The sequence below is a fragment of the Pleurodeles waltl genome, chromosome 12 (assembly GCF_031143425.1).
Source record: "Pleurodeles waltl isolate 20211129_DDA chromosome 12, aPleWal1.hap1.20221129, whole genome shotgun sequence".
Classification (NCBI taxonomy): domain Eukaryota; kingdom Metazoa; phylum Chordata; class Amphibia; order Caudata; family Salamandridae; genus Pleurodeles; species Pleurodeles waltl.
In genome coordinates this window covers 519,603,861-519,621,961 of record NC_090451.1, presented here as the reverse complement: position 1 = coordinate 519,621,961, position 18,101 = coordinate 519,603,861, and the positions used below count along the sequence as shown (strand labels likewise).

General features: G+C 43.7%; 1 protein-coding gene across 1 annotated transcript in view; it reads right to left on the bottom strand.

The window, feature by feature from the left end:
• The window catches only part of CSNK2A2 (casein kinase 2 alpha 2), a 478,508-nt gene that overhangs the window by 417,687 nt on the left and 42,720 nt on the right, over positions 1-18,101 (bottom strand). Inside the window, exon 2 of the mRNA XM_069217427.1 lies at positions 3,378-3,489. Coding sequence (XP_069073528.1) covers positions 3,378-3,489 — 112 coding nt within the window. The remainder of the gene's footprint in view (positions 1-3,377; positions 3,490-18,101) is intronic.

Genomic DNA, 18,101 nt, shown 5'->3' with positions numbered 1-18,101 from the left:
CTTTTGTTCGCATCTCTGCAGAACACGACTGCATCCTTGCCAAATGGGTTCAACCATTTCTGGCCAATAGACTAGAGAGTCCCACAGAAGCAGAGAAGTAACTAGTGCTAGTCTCACTACTTCTATCCAAACAGAAGGTAAACTCACATCAATCCTGGACCTCTTTTTTTTTTTTTGTAAACATCTTCCTTTGTAAGGAAAAATTCAAGGTTCTTACTGTAACGCTGAATAAGGAGCCACCAGAACCCTTGTCAGGGTGAACCCTCAAAGTCAGCAAATTAACATGATCTCAAACCCCTATGGCACAGAGCAGTCAGGCTTAACTAGGGGCAATGTGTAAAGAATTTGTGCTGTACCAAAAATTCTGAATGCAAAACAATAAAAATACCAAAATGAACTAGAAACAGAGTACAATTTAATAAACAAAACAACATAAATGCAATAAGAGAAACTGGAGATGTCAATTGTTATGTTTTAATTAGTAACAGCAAGCCCAAGAAGAACTAAGTTCAAAAAAACGTCAATGGTCGTGGTAGGCCAGAACCTAGGTTCACTTTGCAGCTGACAGCGATGGAGAGTGGGACTGATACACCAACTAGGTTCATCTTGGTCAAAGAGTTTACTTTCTGACTTTAGTCCTTCAAGTGCCAATCCACCACAGGCGTACTCTAAAGCCCCCCAGAACCTCAGAGGAGGTACTTAAAGACTCTCAGATAGTTAGGCACAGGCCAGACATCAGGGTCCGGGCCAGTTGCCACTGATCAGTCAGCAGTTGTAAGACAGGCCTCTTGCTGCTTGTTGTATCCTTGTAGCTTGGCCCTCAGAGTGCACTTTTTGGTCCTGCGTCCTGCCATCTCTAAATCCTGTCCGACTTCATGGTATGAGCTGTTTATCATTTATCCAAGCTGTTAAATGGTGCTAAGACAGGATGCATTGAGCTTTCCTTCAACGTCAATTAAAGCTATAAGCCTGTAATTCAGTGGAGAAGCGCGATTGCCACTCTTGTAAATGGGTTGAAAGATGTTACCTTTCCAGGAGTCTGGCAGGCACTTTGTGCTGTAACGGTCATTAAATAATTGTGCTAAGTAGTAGGCCCAGTAGGTTGTCTCACCTCTGACAAGGGCATTTGGGATTCCATGTGGACATGCAGCCCCTTCCAATTTTAATTTCTTTAAAATTCCTTTCAGCTGTTCTAAATTCACATGGATGGAAGCGTGTTCGTGAGAATTTGGGGGCGTGCAAATTTCCATCTTCACTTCAAACTCAAAGTTGGCTCAAGCCAGACTTGTTTTACATCCCCCTCATAGCTGGTGGGTCTTCACCCTTAACCTCTTGGACTGGCACTGAGTACAATGAGAGTATGTGTGCTTCCCAAATGGCTGCATTGATCCCGTCATTAGATTGACTTGATTTTGCCAGAGAAAGCCCGTTCATCACCAGCTGCCAGAACATTTTGTTATTCTGCTGTTTGCTGGACTTAAAAAGCTTGGTCCACAAGAGTTTTTGGTAATGCCGTTTTTCTGACCAACAACCTTTCTTATAGTGCAATTTCAATTTATGGAGCATAGATTTGTCTGGCTGCTTACCCAGTCGTAACTCCTTTAACCACATTTCTGGTTTCCCGTGTGACTTGGGCTTTTAGATTGCACAGCTCTCTGTTGTACCGCCTTCCGTGACCTCCGTTTTTATTTTCCCCGTTAAGTAATATTAAAAGCTGTTCATTTGCAGGAAGGAGTCACATAAATGCAACCAAGCCATTTCCCGCTCGCCTTGTTCTGTTTTAAGTTTTTCCTGCTTTTCTAGGTCACTCGACAATTTGGATGGATCCGGCATATCTATAAACCTCTACCAGCACTTTCTATATTCCAGGGCCATGTCATGTCAAGTTTTTTGTGTTATAGGTTACTGAGGCAGAAATTATGATATTTGTTGAACAAAGCTGCTGGCATTCGAACTGAATTCGAATGGATTGCGGAAAGTAGTCGCTCGCTGAGCGGTTTTGGGACCCTTTTTGTATTAGCTTTGCCAGGATCTACTTTAAAGTCTCAAAAAATAATAAAAATTGCTTGCTTGTACTGCTTCTGTAGAATTTAAACAGTTTCCATGATTTTTCCTTTTTGTACTTTTCTGGGATTAATGTATACACTGATAAGCAGCAATAACGTCTAAGGGAAACGTTTGTTCCTCGGCACCAGTTTGACTGGTAGCATCCAGTTAACTTCGAGATCAATTTGTTAAATAGCCCAGTTGTATCTGGGGGAACAGAACATTGAAAGACCCCCTTAGGGTGTCCGAATTTCAGTGACTTTGTTGCTGGAACATGATACCGGACATAGCCTTTAATTTGGGATGGCTCTGTCCATCAAGTTTACTGAGTCAAGATGATGTCGTAATTCTGGAAAAACGCTATATCGCCTCCGCATCTAGTAGAAGGTTCGCCAGTCCATGGGTGTTTCAGGAGCAGATGTATATGCTGTCGTCCTCTACTACTAAACTGCGTGGTTTTTCATCAGGACCAGTTTATCACTGAATCCGTATTATTTTTATAGATATTCCTGACCCATACTGGCTAAGAGCCATGCTTTCACAAGGAGAAAACTTTATTAAAAAAAATACTGATAATCCTACTCCAAGTAGAGCATATATGGGATAATTACAGGCATTTGGTAGGCGAGATCACTTTTCAATTAGAGGGGCACTCACTACACCACGGAGCATTTCCAATTAGCAAAAGGTAAAAAGGAATCTGGACACTTCTCATGCATTTTATGATCTGGACCACTATTCTAATGTCAGTTCCTTTTATTGATAGACAAAGACAATAACAGTTTTCGCTCAAAGCTTTACCTCATTTACCTTACCCATCCAAACAGGTTTTATTTTTCCCAGATCAGGACAATGTACTGGTGGAACCCCTCAGTCAACATCTGTTTGCATACTCTGAACATGAAGAGCATTGTGATTTTTTTAAAGAACATGAAGGGTTTCCAAACACAGGAGATTGTGCACTCTGCCCATATCCAAGTCATCCAGACACATGGAGGTATTTGTGAACAAACGGAGGATGGGAGGAATCATTCTTTACTACCACTATCCAAAACATTTAATAATTTACATCGATTTTTCTGTTGGGGGGGGGGGGGGGGGGGGGGAGGGAGGGTGGTTAGGTTGGTGGATTAGAAAGTTACAATGGTCCTAATGATGAAATATGTTTGTAGGGGTCTTACATATAGCATAAGAGCAAAAAGAGATAAAATCTGGGGTACTTGAAGTTTAGCGCAGAAAGTCTGGACACTCAATTTCTTTTAATCATTTGGAAATGTCCCTCTGAATAAGCATACATAAATATTGCTTGGGTGAGGTGGTTTCTGCCTTACCTTCAGAATTTTCACAACCACCCTCTCATTGTTTGTAATGTTAATGGCCTCAAACACTTCACTGTACTTCCCCCGGCCGAGCTTCCTCACCAACTGGTAGTCATCCTGGTTCCTAAGATTAAAAAAAAAAAAAGTTGTCAGCTAACACCGAAGTAGGTTGACTACATAGGACATTATTACAGTACACTTCTTCCAATCCTAAGAAATTCAACTATCACAGAATCAGAGACACAAAACACACAATGCATGAATGATCAGACGTTCTAGAGACACCAAGTGTCTTGAAAATTAAAATTAAGGGAATAATATTTACAATAGATACAATGACAGAGTTCGGTCCTGGTGAGAGGAGTAGAGAGCATTGGGTGACCATGGGAAGTGTCAAATCAATACAGCTGAGCCTGCCCATTGAAGTCTGGTAGAGAGACTGTGAATCATACTTAGCCAGAATGAAGGAAGGGGTTTGGCACAAGGCACCCAGGTCCAGGCACTGATGTCAGAAAGGGTTCAGCAGGAAACAGCGATGTGGGTGATAAATGCAGGGGTGTAATTACTGCAGAAGATGTAGTAGCAACTGGGTCTAGGGTATGTGGCGGAATACTGCACCAGCTGTGCCAGTCAAAGCTTCCCACTCTCCGACTAGGACTGTCCTTTACTATCCAGACAATGTTGAGATGTACTCATGGATTGTATTAGTGCTCAGTGGCAACAGTGCTTAGGCTGAAACAATATTTAATACACATTGCTATAAATGGGTCTGTATCAAGGAAATAACACAAGAAAAAGAGAGCAGGTTGAGATATTGGCCTGTGATGCAGAAGGACAGCAGGTACAACAAATATCAAAGAAAAACATTGCATGTATCACAGTAACAATTTATGATATTCATTTTAGTATATTTAGAAGTGCTTATATCCACATTCAACTGAAGAAAGTACATCAGCTCAGTTGCAATAGGACTAGAGCAGTGTTATATTTATATGTTCAACTGTTTGTCTTATCTAGCACCGACTTATTTCCTTGCATCCTCTTCGGAGTCTATGCATGGAATTTATTCACATTATCAGTTTATTGTGTATAGATGTTTGGTTAAGAAGGTTAACATGCTCTGCAAGTTACAATGATGTGTTCACATGCAGTTCCTCCTCTTTATGACAGACTGTAATAGATTTTAAGTTTAAGGAGGTGGATGTTATAAGCATGCTGAAGGCGAAGAGCTAATGGGGTGGCTAGAGTAACCCAAAGTTGAAGTAGGTCTTTCTGTCAAGGCTGTCTTTGGTCATTGAGCCAAGCAAGATTAATCTATGTACAATTATTTAGCCGGAGCAGGAAGAGTGTGGTTAAAATTCTCCAATACTTTCTTCATTCACTGCATTCCATTAAACATGGAGATAAAACATTATCTTTCAGTTTGGTGGTAAGAGTAGGCTTACCAAAAATATGCTTTTTAAGTCTCAGCACTGTGTAAAACGTATTTTAAATTGTGAGCAGATGCCCGGATTCTACTTTGAGGAGTTTGCCAGGTGCATTCCAGACCTTAACTCTTGGACTCGGAATGATTTGCACCTGCAACTGCGCTTCATAAATTTGGTTGGTGGATCCTATGCAACTATGGTAACAGAAGCAGCAGACTATATCTGGCTGGTATATAATGGGAGCACTATTAAGCACATATGCTGGGCCCTTGCTGTGCAGTCCAGCAAGTTAACAGTTTATTTCTCAATTACTTGAGAATCAACGGAAAGACACTGTTGATAATATAACGGTACACAATGAAAGTAATACTCAGGGCTCCTATCAAATACATACAAATCTGTTTTGTAAGAAAGGCAGTATTTTTTTGAACCACAGATCAATGGAACTTCAGTGCCCTTGACCACTTTGATATTTTTTTAGATTGTGAAGGAGACACCAAAGTTTAGCTTTCTGTGCAGATTCTTTGCTTCACGTTGGGTCTGCCCTTAACGTTGTAGGCCACACAAGCATGTTGCCCACTGGGGTCATGATCTCTATTTTAAAACAAATAACACTGAGTATGGGGTTTCATGTAGGTACAAAATAAAGTTAAATTGTACTACATCGTGTATCTCCTGGACTTCGGGACCTAAGTGTGTGCTGAATGTGGTTATTAGAAAAGGATGAGGGGAATTCCTCCTTACAGATTAGGTGGTCTCACACACTATATAGTGTCATGCTTCATCATATGACCACCTACCCCCATCCAGGTAGGAAAGTACCACCTGGACAGACTCAACCTTGTCGTTAAAAGAACTTGGAGGGAGTGCGGAGACAACTTTTATTTGGAAAAAGAATCGGGATCCAGTTGTACTACATAGAGTCTAAATTCACCTAATCAATCTCCTGTGTAACATTACACCTTTATTGGCAGTGATTGTTGTTGAGATTAAAACCACAGCGGGAAGCTTCTAGAGAATAATGATCCGAAGAGTCACCGATAAATCACTGGCCAACATGTTTCTGTCCACTAACTTGAGCCGAAGACTGTCTGAGGCATTCGTCAGGGCCTAGGATCCCTAAATTCATGCAATCCACAGGTAAGCCCTTCTCACTATATACACTTAGCCACCTCCTAATCTAGGAAGGCCCCCCTGTTCAGCATATGACTCTTTAGTGCATGAAATCAGGGATCCTAGGCCCTGACTAATGCCCCAGATAGTCTTCGGCTCCCCTGTGGGGACTGTGAGTGGATGAATACATCTATCACAGCATGACAATACCCAATTTTGAGGACCACACCCAACTGGGAAGATATATGAATATATAACCAACATAGCCAATTCATCTAAAAACAAACAAAAAAATAAAATAAGGGAAATTCAGGTTAGGTGTTCTGCTTATCGGTTACGTGTTCTGCGTGTCGGTCACCAAATAAAAACAAGCATTGGCAAAGCCAACAGGTCCCACCTAGGTGAGATCTATTTGCTTTGTCAATGTCTTTTTAGCTATATTGTACAGTAGTGCTGGCTTTAGTGCAGCATGGCCGAAAGCAAAAATAATTTTTCAAAATTAAGCGCTAAGACGCGGTCAACGTTGGCTGCATTATAGAGTTTTTCATTTTACTTTCAGCCATGTTGCAACATGGCTAAGAAACATTTGCAAAGCCAACAGATCTCTCATAGCGGAGACCTACTGGCTTTGCCAATGCTCATTTCTCTGTGCAGTGGATTCTCCTGTTGTTAGCCGATGTTACTTGGTGTTAGTCTCTGCTGAGTGGGTGACTGTCCATACCATGAGCATCACCTGCTGCATGTAGGCATCGTACTGCAAGGCTTGCCACTTGCGTGCCTTTTGCCTGCTGGATCGTCAAGTCCAGCCCCCAGTTTTGGGGTTCGGAAAAGGTGTTGCCTAAAATACCATCTGTGAGACCAAATGATGAATGTAATTCCAGGCTTCACCGCATAGTGCATTTATGTGATACTAAGCAGATCAATAATTTTCCAGTGCCCCCGTTCCTTTATTTGTGTAAGTTAGGAACGGTTAAAGGGCAGGTTTAAGGACAGCAAAAAAAGCTGCACATCTCCCTACAGTACATCGTTTACGGAACCCAGCATTTCTACCAGAAACACGGTTCAATAATTAGTCAAGGTGCTTCATGAAAACACAGCACTTAGGGGGGCACCCTTCCCCAGCTTTCGTGTCGCTCTGTAAAAATGTGCTGCCTTAGCTACCAAGACACACTCAGCAGGTGCCCCCATTCAGAATATCTCTCAAGTCACTTCTATTTTAAGCTTCGGAGCATACTATGTGTATTGACCATAGTGCTTGGTTTGCCTTGCCTCTCTAGCGACACCCCTACTCCATGGGGAGATCAATCTGCATTCCACCCGCAAACTATCTCACTTCGAAGTAAGCCGAAAGCAGAACACACACCAGGCTCCCTCGAAGACACAGCCTGACATTTTGCCTCAACTTTGGATGCACAGTAAATGTTAGGAGATACGAATATCACTTACATGCCTGTTTACAGACAGGGCACTCTCGTAAGGATACTCGTAAATAAGGTTTAGACATGAGACAGGTGACGTGAACTTGGAGAGCCCTAGCCAGCAAATTACAAGCCAGAACACGCGAGTTACACATCACAAAGCCAATGGCAAGCAACAGGCAGGGTGCATTCCCAGGTCAACTTATGAAATTCCTTAAGATGTCTTTCTCAAGGTAGGCTGCGACCTAATGACTCCAAGAACTTTGTTTTTTTATGTTTATGTTCCTGTGAATGACCCACATTTTGACTCAATCCCTCCACATACACTTTTTTAAAGCTTTTTATAAGTCAATCAGGAAAAAACGGCTGACCCTGCTTATAAAACTACATGACGCAAGAAGAGCTTGTGATTTTACCGAGCTTTTGGTAACTTTATAGAAATTTACTGTAGAAAAATACACAAGGTAGTGTGTCATGTGAAACCAAGGCCCGACATATATATGGTCTTCAATTTTGGAAATGTGTGTTTATTTTGAATCCATGACACAGAATAAGCCCACATAATAGACGTTTATCTGGCAAACAGACTACAGTTATTATCTACTGACTTCTTTATTAACAGTCCTATGAGAGAGGAATCCTGTGCAGTCCAAAATAAGCTACGCCTTACCCAGCCCAAAAATACCAAAAGGTTTTAACAATAGGTGTACATGTATTAAGTTACTATATTTTAATAGGTTCTGTTTCAAAATTGCTTTCAACTGCATATTAATCTACACAATTTGCATTTTAAGTGTTTTCTTACTTAAATGTAGTCTTCATAAAGTGTACAAACACTCTTGTTCAGTCTGGCCTCAAGACAGCTTTAGCTCTCTTGCCAGACGCATGTAATCAAATTCATAACAGAAATACATACATAATATCGGTCTGTTCAACTGACATTCACATGTTGCTTTTGGCCACCACTTCATATAGCAATGGGTCAGCTCACTTCTAGCCCTGACTTTTTTCTGTACTGCAAGTGATATTTAGTCTGATCATCTGTGCACATCTGCCTGAAACCAAATGCACTTTAGTGCAAGGGCTGATAGCCAAAGATTTATCTGTCCATTCTTTATGTTTTATCCGCGATCAACGTGTTTTTAAACTAGGTCTTCAAGTTACAGGAATTCCAAAGTCAACAGTACCTTTTCTGTGCATCAATTATAATAGTAGGGGACTGAATGGTGATAGTAGGCATATACCAGTGATGAATATCAGGACTAAAGCTGAAGGTGGGGGGTCAACTGAATATACTGCCTTATGGAAGGGCAGAACAGGTTTATTCAGCCAGGGCAGAGATGCTTGTGGCTATATTAAAAGCTAAAGGTTCTTTCACATGTGTTGATGTAAAAAGAGTGAGAAGGAATCATCAGTTTCTGGTAACATTTATAAGATAGAATTATTTGGGAAATTGTATCCACAATTGTATGTTATGGAAAGAATGCCCTTCAGTCTGTAGGAAGGTAACAAGGCCCGATCAGCTTTTTTCACACAACTGCCGAAAGAACAAACAGCCCCAATACAAAAGGTGCTGGTGCTTAGGGAGATTAAAAAGCTTGAGATTGGCAAGGCTGCACGGCCCGCTAGGTTTTGCACACTATACTATGGAGGAACGGCTTATCAGAGCTCACTTTTCTTACAAAATTTAATGATTTAAAGATTAATAAGCCAGTGAGTCATCAGATGATCAGACAGTAACAACGGTAATTCCAAATCCAGACATTGACTGGACTGAGTGGCTGAGAAATTACAAAAAGTGATTTTGAATTTGATTCACTTAGATCAGTTTGTGTTCACTAGGGACTGGCAAGCATACATCAAAATAAAAAGTGCCCCAATGTCTAGCTTTCCTAGCATCTTTGGATGCTGAGCAGTGTGATAAACTGGAATCGGATCACTTATACACAATCGTTCGTATAGATTTCAGTCCACATGTTGGGTTATGGTGGCATTCTTGCAGCAATGACTCAAACACCACATAATATGGCCACCTCTTAGATCTAATTCGACTCGGTATAGGCACTAGACAGGGCTGTCCCTTTTAGCTTGTCTCATTTTTTCTTTCTTCGGCTGCTGGTGAGGCTCATCAAGTATTATCAGAACTACTAAAGGGGCAAACCATTAGTGTGGAGATTAAGCTCCCTCCCAGAACGGCAGAAGTAACCAAAGTCAGACTACCAAAGGTATACAACTTCGGGGGTATGTAAAGAAGTGACTGAGCAGCTTTGAGAATCTTTCGTTGTATGTTGCGTCACAATCTATTTAATGTTTGGACATTTACTGGACATAAATCAAAAGAAGGTCCTCTACGGTGCAAACTAATAAAGGCTATTTGCAGTACTGTATGGCGAGATGGATAGGTAGCAGAAGCACTCCCTCTTTTGGTCTGAGAGTGCCACTAGTGTACGGAGAGATGGATAGGTGGCAGAAGTACTCCCTCTTTTGGTCTGAGAGTTGCCACTCAGATTAACTGCTTATGCTCTATACTTTTCAGTTGTTTCACTAAGTACAGGTTTCAGTCCCTGCTCTCAAGTTACCACTAAAGAATCAGTTTACATTTGGCTGGGAAAAGACAGCTTCCTTGAAACAACTGATAAGCCCTTGGGAGAAAGGAAGTTGCACGTTACACGTTACCCGTTGCCCTGTTAAAGGAAATGGTGAGTGGAATGTACTCAACGGACAAGTAACTTGCCTTCAGTGACACTTTATCTGGTAGCGACAATATCTAGTCACAGATTCCTTACATTAGAATTTCCCCCAGGTGTCAGTCTGGATCCGGATATTTCTCTCGAGCAGTACTCTGCGCACTGTTAGGTGGTGACGATTGGCTCCGCGTCCGTCATCTGTACCTGACATCGTGGGAGCTACATAGGTGCCACCCCAGCGAACTGGCGTTAGTTTCTTATCACGACTTTCTACGGCAGAAGCGCAGAGCCATGAAAAAAAACTGACCATTTTTGCATCAAAACTAGGGCCCTGAAAGGGGAGTCCTTGCCCCTAGAAGTCAGTGGGGAGGATGGGTGGTTCGGTATGGAATTTGCAACTAGATATTGTTTCTACCAGATAAGAAGTTACCAAAGGTAAGTAAACTTGTCCATCTGATAGACACATCTAGTTGCAGATTTCTTACCTCAGAATAGATATCCAAGCAATACCAACCCCAGAGGTGTGATCCAGGTAGAACGCAAAGTATCTTTCTGGATCTAGGCAATGGAGTCTCTGCTCTTCCCTAGAAGGATGCGGGCGGTGCATAAGAAGTAGGCAAGGTGATGGAAATACCTACATGGAAGGGCATAACCATTTTCGGCAGAAAGAAGGACCTAATACGAAGCACCCGTTTGTCAGGATGGATGGAAAGGTGGGGCAGCTTAGATGACGCTGCCTGCAGCTCACTCCCCCTGTGAGCAGAGGCAATGCCAACAGGGAAGGCTGTTTTCAAAGTGAGAAGCCAGAGAGGACCATTGTGGAGAGGCTCGAAAGGAACGCACATCAGAAATGTCAAAACCAAATTCAAATCCCACTGGGGCATAATGAATGGGGAAGGAGGAAACATGAGTAAGGCCTTTTAGGAACCTATTTACAAGGGAGACTTAAACAAGATAGAATGATTAGGCAACCACAAAAAAAAGCAGAAATGGCAGACAGATAACCTTTGAGAGTGTCCATAGCAGAGCCCTGCAGGTAAAGAGAAAGAACAAACAATAAGACCTCAGAGAGAGGCGCAGAAAGGGGGGGGTCAACAAACTTGTCTGCGCACCATGCTACACATTTTTCCTAACAGACGTATACCGCATTGGTGGAGGGACATCTGGTTGCCCAGATTACACTACAGACTTCGCATTGAAAATTAAAAGCTATCAACTGCCGCCGCTCAATGTCCACGCAAGAAGGCAGAGACTGGACTGGTTTGGGTGGAGAACTCTAAGCTGCTGATGTGACAGAAGATTCTCTCGATGGGGCAGTCTGATCGGAGGATCTACAGGCATGCTCAGAAGCTTGGGGTAACAGACTGTTCATGCCCAGTTCAGAGCCACAAGGATTACTTGGGCCCTCATAAAACTCTTTAACCTAGGCAGAGGTTGCTACAGCTCCCGGAAAACTCAGGGAAGAGCGACGTCGGCCCAGACACAGGCTCCACAGATGGCGGCCTCTATCGACAATGCTCCTTTGTCTGGTTGGCCAATAGACAAGGTAAAGTCGAAGAACATTTCGCCTTCATCAACTTCTTCTTATGCCTCAACTTACCCAAACGTCACAAGGACTTGGAGTGGGATGAAGGAGAAGCGCTCTGCAACCAATTCCGAGACATTTCTCTCGACTGAGATCGGGACATATGCGAAGCCGAGAGCTGGGCCCCCCCTCAGCTTTAGGGACTGCTCCCTCAAAGCATTTGGATTCATGGCCCAGCACTCAGAGGACGACTTTGGGTCGTGGACACACTCCTGACACCGAAGGATCATGGTCGTGCTCCAGACACCAAAGGCACATGGGTGCAGATCTGTCGCAGACATCACCCAAACGGCAGGATCCACAGGGTTTGATCCCGGTCTTACATGAAGATATCCCTCGATGCACCAGGAGTAGAAACAAAAACAAAAAAACCTTTGACAAAACAAAAAAAAGACCAGTCAAAAAGTGACTGAGGGTAGCTTTTTTTCAGATCAGCGCTGACTTGCGTGTAAAGAAAAGAACGGATGTCAGGGCGCCAGGGTGGCGTCTACATTGGACCCGAGATGTCATATGCAACATGGACGATGCCGGACATGGAGCTGATCAACGCCACCCAGCGGCGCGCACCAGTATTGCTTAGAAAAATCTCCAGATCCAGACTGACGTCCGGGGAAATTCTAAGTTAAGGAATCTTCAACTAGAAGTCTCTATCAGATATGGGAGAACAGTCTCAAAACTATCCTCAATGAAAGGTCCATTACATAGAATCTGCTGGAAACCTAAAATACCCAGTCCCCCAATAACCAAGTTTACAACAAGGTACAATTCACGAGGCATGTTTGATGACTGGATTGGAGTAAGTAAAAATGCTTGCCTGTTTCCATTCCCTATTATCACCAATATTTTGGTAACCTGGATGTCTGCCAGGCAATATATATAAGGGTAGATTTTCACAAAGGCAGAAGGGCCAGTGCCTTAATTTAATATGTTTAACTTAGTCCTTTGAGGCATGCAAGGAAGACTCTGACAAGCCCAACAGTTCTAAATACCTTCATATCTAATATTGACCTATGTAAAGGGCCACTGCCTTTGATTCTAGTAAGAAACCAGTACATGTATGGGTGTGTATTCTAAGGTCAAAGGATGTACCTTTACCAGTCTAGAGTACGAAAATACAGTGGCTGATGCAAGCCAGGAGAAACATTTATTGTCAACAATATCCACAAAGTACCAAGACAAGAATCCTGGGGGGTACCAAGACAAAAATCCTGGGGGGCACCCAGTAACAAATTATATCTTAGTTAAAAAAGAGGGTAGGCTCTGGAAGACTAAGGAATTGTGAGGCTTTGTGATAAAACTTTGGGAAATGTCCAATTGCATTTGTTAAATATGCTGCAGCAAGAGCAATCTTCTAAGAGCAAAGTGGTCCCTATGTAATGGAACGCCATTTTACCAGAAACCTTTGATGCATACATTAACCTTAGACAAACATTGGAACTCGGAACAGCACTGAATCCTGCAAGACAATCACCACAAACGCTGCTGCAGAGTGAGACCTCAGTCCACAGTGGGCCCCCTTGACTTCTCGCAATGCCACTTTACATGCCTCCACACACCCACATCCACCACCCACACACACATGCACACCAACCCTCACCAAGTATGAACAAGACCTGTACTCACACAGCACCACACCAACCCCGCTCACTCGCATGCATGCTCCTCAACACACTCACTCGGCAAGAACTCCACCGAGATTTGTGCCTCATCGACTTAAACGCACGGACCAACTCTTCCTCACTAAAATCTGTCTCAATCCCACATCAGCCAAGGATATCACACAGCCATACCTACTGGATACAAAATCCCTCACCAGGATCAACCCCCATAAACCAGGAAGAGGTCTCGCCATCATCCACAGAGACACTATCAAGCGTACCTCTTTCACGGACCCAGAAGCCACTCTTATGGAACACATGCACTTCAAGCTTTGTAAAGACAGTAAAACCACTATCAAAGACACTCTTGCATACCGGGCCCAGGACCTTGCCCCACTTCAGCAATCTCCTCACAGAACTCACAGCACCACTAGCCATGTGCACCAAAGATTTCATGCTCCTAGGCGATCTCAACTTTCATCTCAAACACCCTACAGACTTGCTCTAAAGTCTACAAAACATTGACTCATCCAGCTTGTACAAGGTCCTACCCACATCACCCAAGACACCCAGGACTCCATCTTCTTCTCCAGCAACAAGGTCACATATAGCCACATCACCCCATTCACAAGGATGGACCACTTCTTCGTCCACTTCTACATAGCAAGCTCAGCAACCACTCCAACGGAGACAAGCAACATCCAGGGCCGCAGCTGGAAGAAAGTTACAGAAACAGAATGGATCAACGTCCTTCAACTACACTACCAACGACCTCATCAATGAACCAAACTTCAACAACTGGATCACCACCTGCACCAATATCCTGGCATCCCTGAAATACAACAAATCTAAAAGCGCCGAACAACCTAGCTGGTACAACGCTCAGACAGTCGAGGAGAGTTTGCAAGCTACTCGAAAGACAACGGAGAACCACCGCTAGAATCACCAACAGGGTTGCACTTACGATACTATCACCATCAAGTGAAAGAGACCAATAAAAGAAGGCCCCGACTATCAAATCTAGCGCCAACAACTGCAAGGAACTTTTTGCCATTGTCAAGGAATTCTCTGAGCCAACACACAAACTCTGTAAGAACCTCTCGGACTTCTTCCACGAAAAAAAACACAAAGGTCTACAACAACTTCAAACCTCAGCCACGCTCCCATCGACCTTCCCAGCCTGCTAACTTCATCAACCAAAGACTACAAACTGACAGCAAGGAATCCTCTATCCATCGAGGATCCTGCATCAAGAATGAAGACAGTCCACTCAGGGGCCCCACCATATCGACAACCTGGGAAGGGCAATGATCAGCACGGCATACACCTCCCGAGACAGCCACCTTCCCAGATAGCTGGAAACACACCGAAGTCATCGCCATCCTCAAAAACCCTCAGCTGACTGTTCTACTTTCCTACATATCTCCTATCGGAGCTAACAGAACCTCTCTGGAATGCACTTCTGAGTTCAAAGAAGACCTTTAGTGTTGTTAATTCTCCCCCACCTACAAGTTCCTGAGAGACTAAATTAGTAGATTTCAAGCACACGTTTAAAAGTAGTCGCAGCAATGAAAGCAAAATATATCACAGTACTTCTCAGTTGCAATGTACACAGCAAATATATATCATAACTGCAAAACAAAGCATAAAAGTCAAATTCATCATTGTATGGGAAAGGCGGTAGGGCCTAACTCAGCTTCATCTTTCTTGGGTCTGCAAGTTGATGACTCTGATCAACTGCGAGAAAGATTTTCTACCCAAACAGGAGACTGGCAAATGACGTCTAGCTACAGCCTGAAGTCAAGCAGATTCGAATCCAACTCACTGTAGCCCAGAGTCATCCTTAAAAGCAAACTCAGTGTGAGATCTGAACAACCTTGGAGAGTGGCCAGTTCTCTTGAGCCATTCCGCTCTCAGACTGGATTGCGAGGTAAACAAAAAATCTACGTGCTCTTATCAGCTAAGGTCTGGTGTGAAGAAAACAGCTTGGTCCATCTTGTGGAAACACACAGCTTGGAAGAATACAGACATCTGTAATGTCTCAACTGCAATGTCTAACCCTATGTTAAAGCCAATAGGCAGCTGAGCTGAATACAGAATGTAATGTCTAATGCCATGTCAAAGCCAATAGGCAGCTGAGCTGAATACAAAATGTAATGTCTAATATCATGTCAAAGCCAATAGGCAGCTAACCTAAATATCAAATGTAATGTCTAATATCCTGTCAAAGCCAATAGGCAGCTAAACTGAATACAGAATGTAATGGCTAATGCCATGTCAAAGCTAATAGGCAGCTGAACCGTATACAAAATGTAATGGCTAATGCCATGTCAAAGCTAATAGGCAGCTGAACCGAATACAAAATGTAATGGCTAATGCCATGTCAAAGCCAATAGGCGGCTAAACTGAACAAAACATACAATGTGCTACTGGTGAACATTGAGCAACTAATATGCGCAGTGGTGAAACACAAAGTCATTGGTCAAACACAATTAATAGCATCACACTGACCCTGAAGCACTCAGCAACTAATGACCCATCTTGCTGCTCCTCTTTCCAGCCAAAGTCATTGAGAAGACCACCACCAGACAAAACACTGACCACCTAGAACACAACAAGCTCATGGAAGACTCGTAACCAGGATTCTGAAACAACCACACAACCAAAACAGCCCCCCCTGCTGCCACAGACATATGCCCCATCCTTGACTGTGGGCAGATGGCCGCCCTCATACTCCTCAACCTCTCCGCAGCTTTCGACAGTCTCCCACCACACACTCATCATCAGGCTATACACAGCGGGAATACAAGGACCAGCACACAAATGGATAGCTTTCTTCCTTTCCAGAGTCATGCTCATGCCATTCACATCAGAGCCCAAGGACCTCATCTGTGGAGTTCTACAGGGATAAATACTCAGCCCCACACTTTTCAACATGTACATGACTCCTCTGGCTAACATTAGATCCCACGGACTCAACAACATCTTCTACACTGTCCATACCAAGTTCATTTTTTCTCTCTCAGAAGATAACATCACTACCAAGACAAACTTCAAACAATGCATGACCAACGTGGACAACTGGATTAAAGAGAACTTCTTCAAGCTCAAAATTTATAAAAATAAATGCTGATTTTCAGGAATAAGAGCTCACCTTGGGACTCCATCTGGTGGCCTGCCTAAACTCGGACCTACACCCACCCTAACTGACCACGCTGGGAACCTAGTCCTCATTCTGGACACCAACCGCACCATGAAGTCCCAGGTCAACGCAGTCATCTCTGCATGCTTCAAAATCCTCCGTTTGCTACATAAAATATTCATGTGGCTCCCACTGGACACCAGAAGTACCCCCACACAGGTCCTAATCACAAGCAGATTGGACTACTGCAACAAACGTTACACCAGCATCCATCCAAAGGTTGCCCCTGACTTGTCCTTGACCACATCACTCCTCAAAGAGCTCCACTGGCTCCCTATCCTTAAAGCGCTGCCAGTTAAAACTTCTCACAAATGCATTCAAGTCACTATACAACACAGGAACCCGCAGACCTCAATCACTGGCTTCACTTCCATCAACTCAGACAGTTTCGCTCAGCTTTACTCCCGCTTGCATACACACCACGCTTCCACAGAAGCAGAACAGGAGGTTGATCATTCTCCTACCAAGCTGCCAAATCCTGCAACAACCTCCCTGACACATAAGGACCTCTTCCTCACTTCTTCAATTCCGTAAGACGCTCCAAATTATCCGTGTACAAAGTTGTGAAAGGAGGCTTAACACTAAGGGCCTGCAATTCCCTGTCCTGCCTACAGACGTTATCACCACTAGGAAAACGGTCTTAAAAGTGAGTAACCTCAAGGGACAACTACGTAAAGGTTAAAACAGAGAACACATTACAAAAATTAAGAACTAAATTAAGATCCCACTGGGGCATTATAAAAATGGATTGGGAGGATACCTAATAGTAAGTCCCTTAATAAACCTTTACACTATAGAGAACCTAAAAGGGGGGGGGGGGGGGACGGTCGGGCAAACATAGGAAAGCCGAAAGGGCAGCCACATAGCCTTTAACTGTAGCAATTGCACAACCTTGCTGCACCAGGGAAAGAGCAACACGTAAATAATCAGATAAATGGGCTTTTAAAGGATAAATAGATTTTTCATCGCACCACTTTACAAACTTAGCCCATCTGCCAGCGTACACTGACTTGGTGGAGTGTTGCCAGGCCAATAAGTTAACATCCACCACGTCAAAGGGGTAAGGAAAAATAACTCAGGTTGCCCTGTTCAATCTCCAGGCATGTAGGTGCAGGCTCGGTGTTTGGGGAGCAGAACCTGCCCCTGCGACTGCGAGAGGAGGTCTTCCCTGTGAGGAAGACTGGGCGGAGGGTCTGTGAGAGTTGAACAGGGTCTGTGTGCCACACCCTTCTTGGCCAATCAGGGGCTATTAATATGACTTGGGCCCAGTCTTGGCGGCGACTCCTCAGAACCAGAGGAATCAAGAGTATTGGGGGGGAAGCGCCTAGAGAAGCTGGGAGCCCCAGTCCAACAAACGTGTACCCCAGTGCTCCTTGCATTTGATACTGGAGGCTGCAGAGAGAGGGGCAGTGCACGATCTCGTAAGAAGCAAACAGGTCTATCTGAGGAGTTACCCACAGTCAGAAGATGTGTAACGCCACCCCCCGGAAGGAGACCCCACTCATAATCAGCTGAAAACTGGGGGATGAGACTGACCGCATGTACGTTCAGGACTCCTGCCAAGTGATTTGCTATGATGCAAATCCGATGGCCCTGAGCCCAGGACTAGAGATGTAGACCCTCTCTGCAGAGAAGATACGATCCTACACCTCCCTGTTTATGTACCACATTGCGGTACTTTTGTCAGTCAAGACTTGCACTGATTG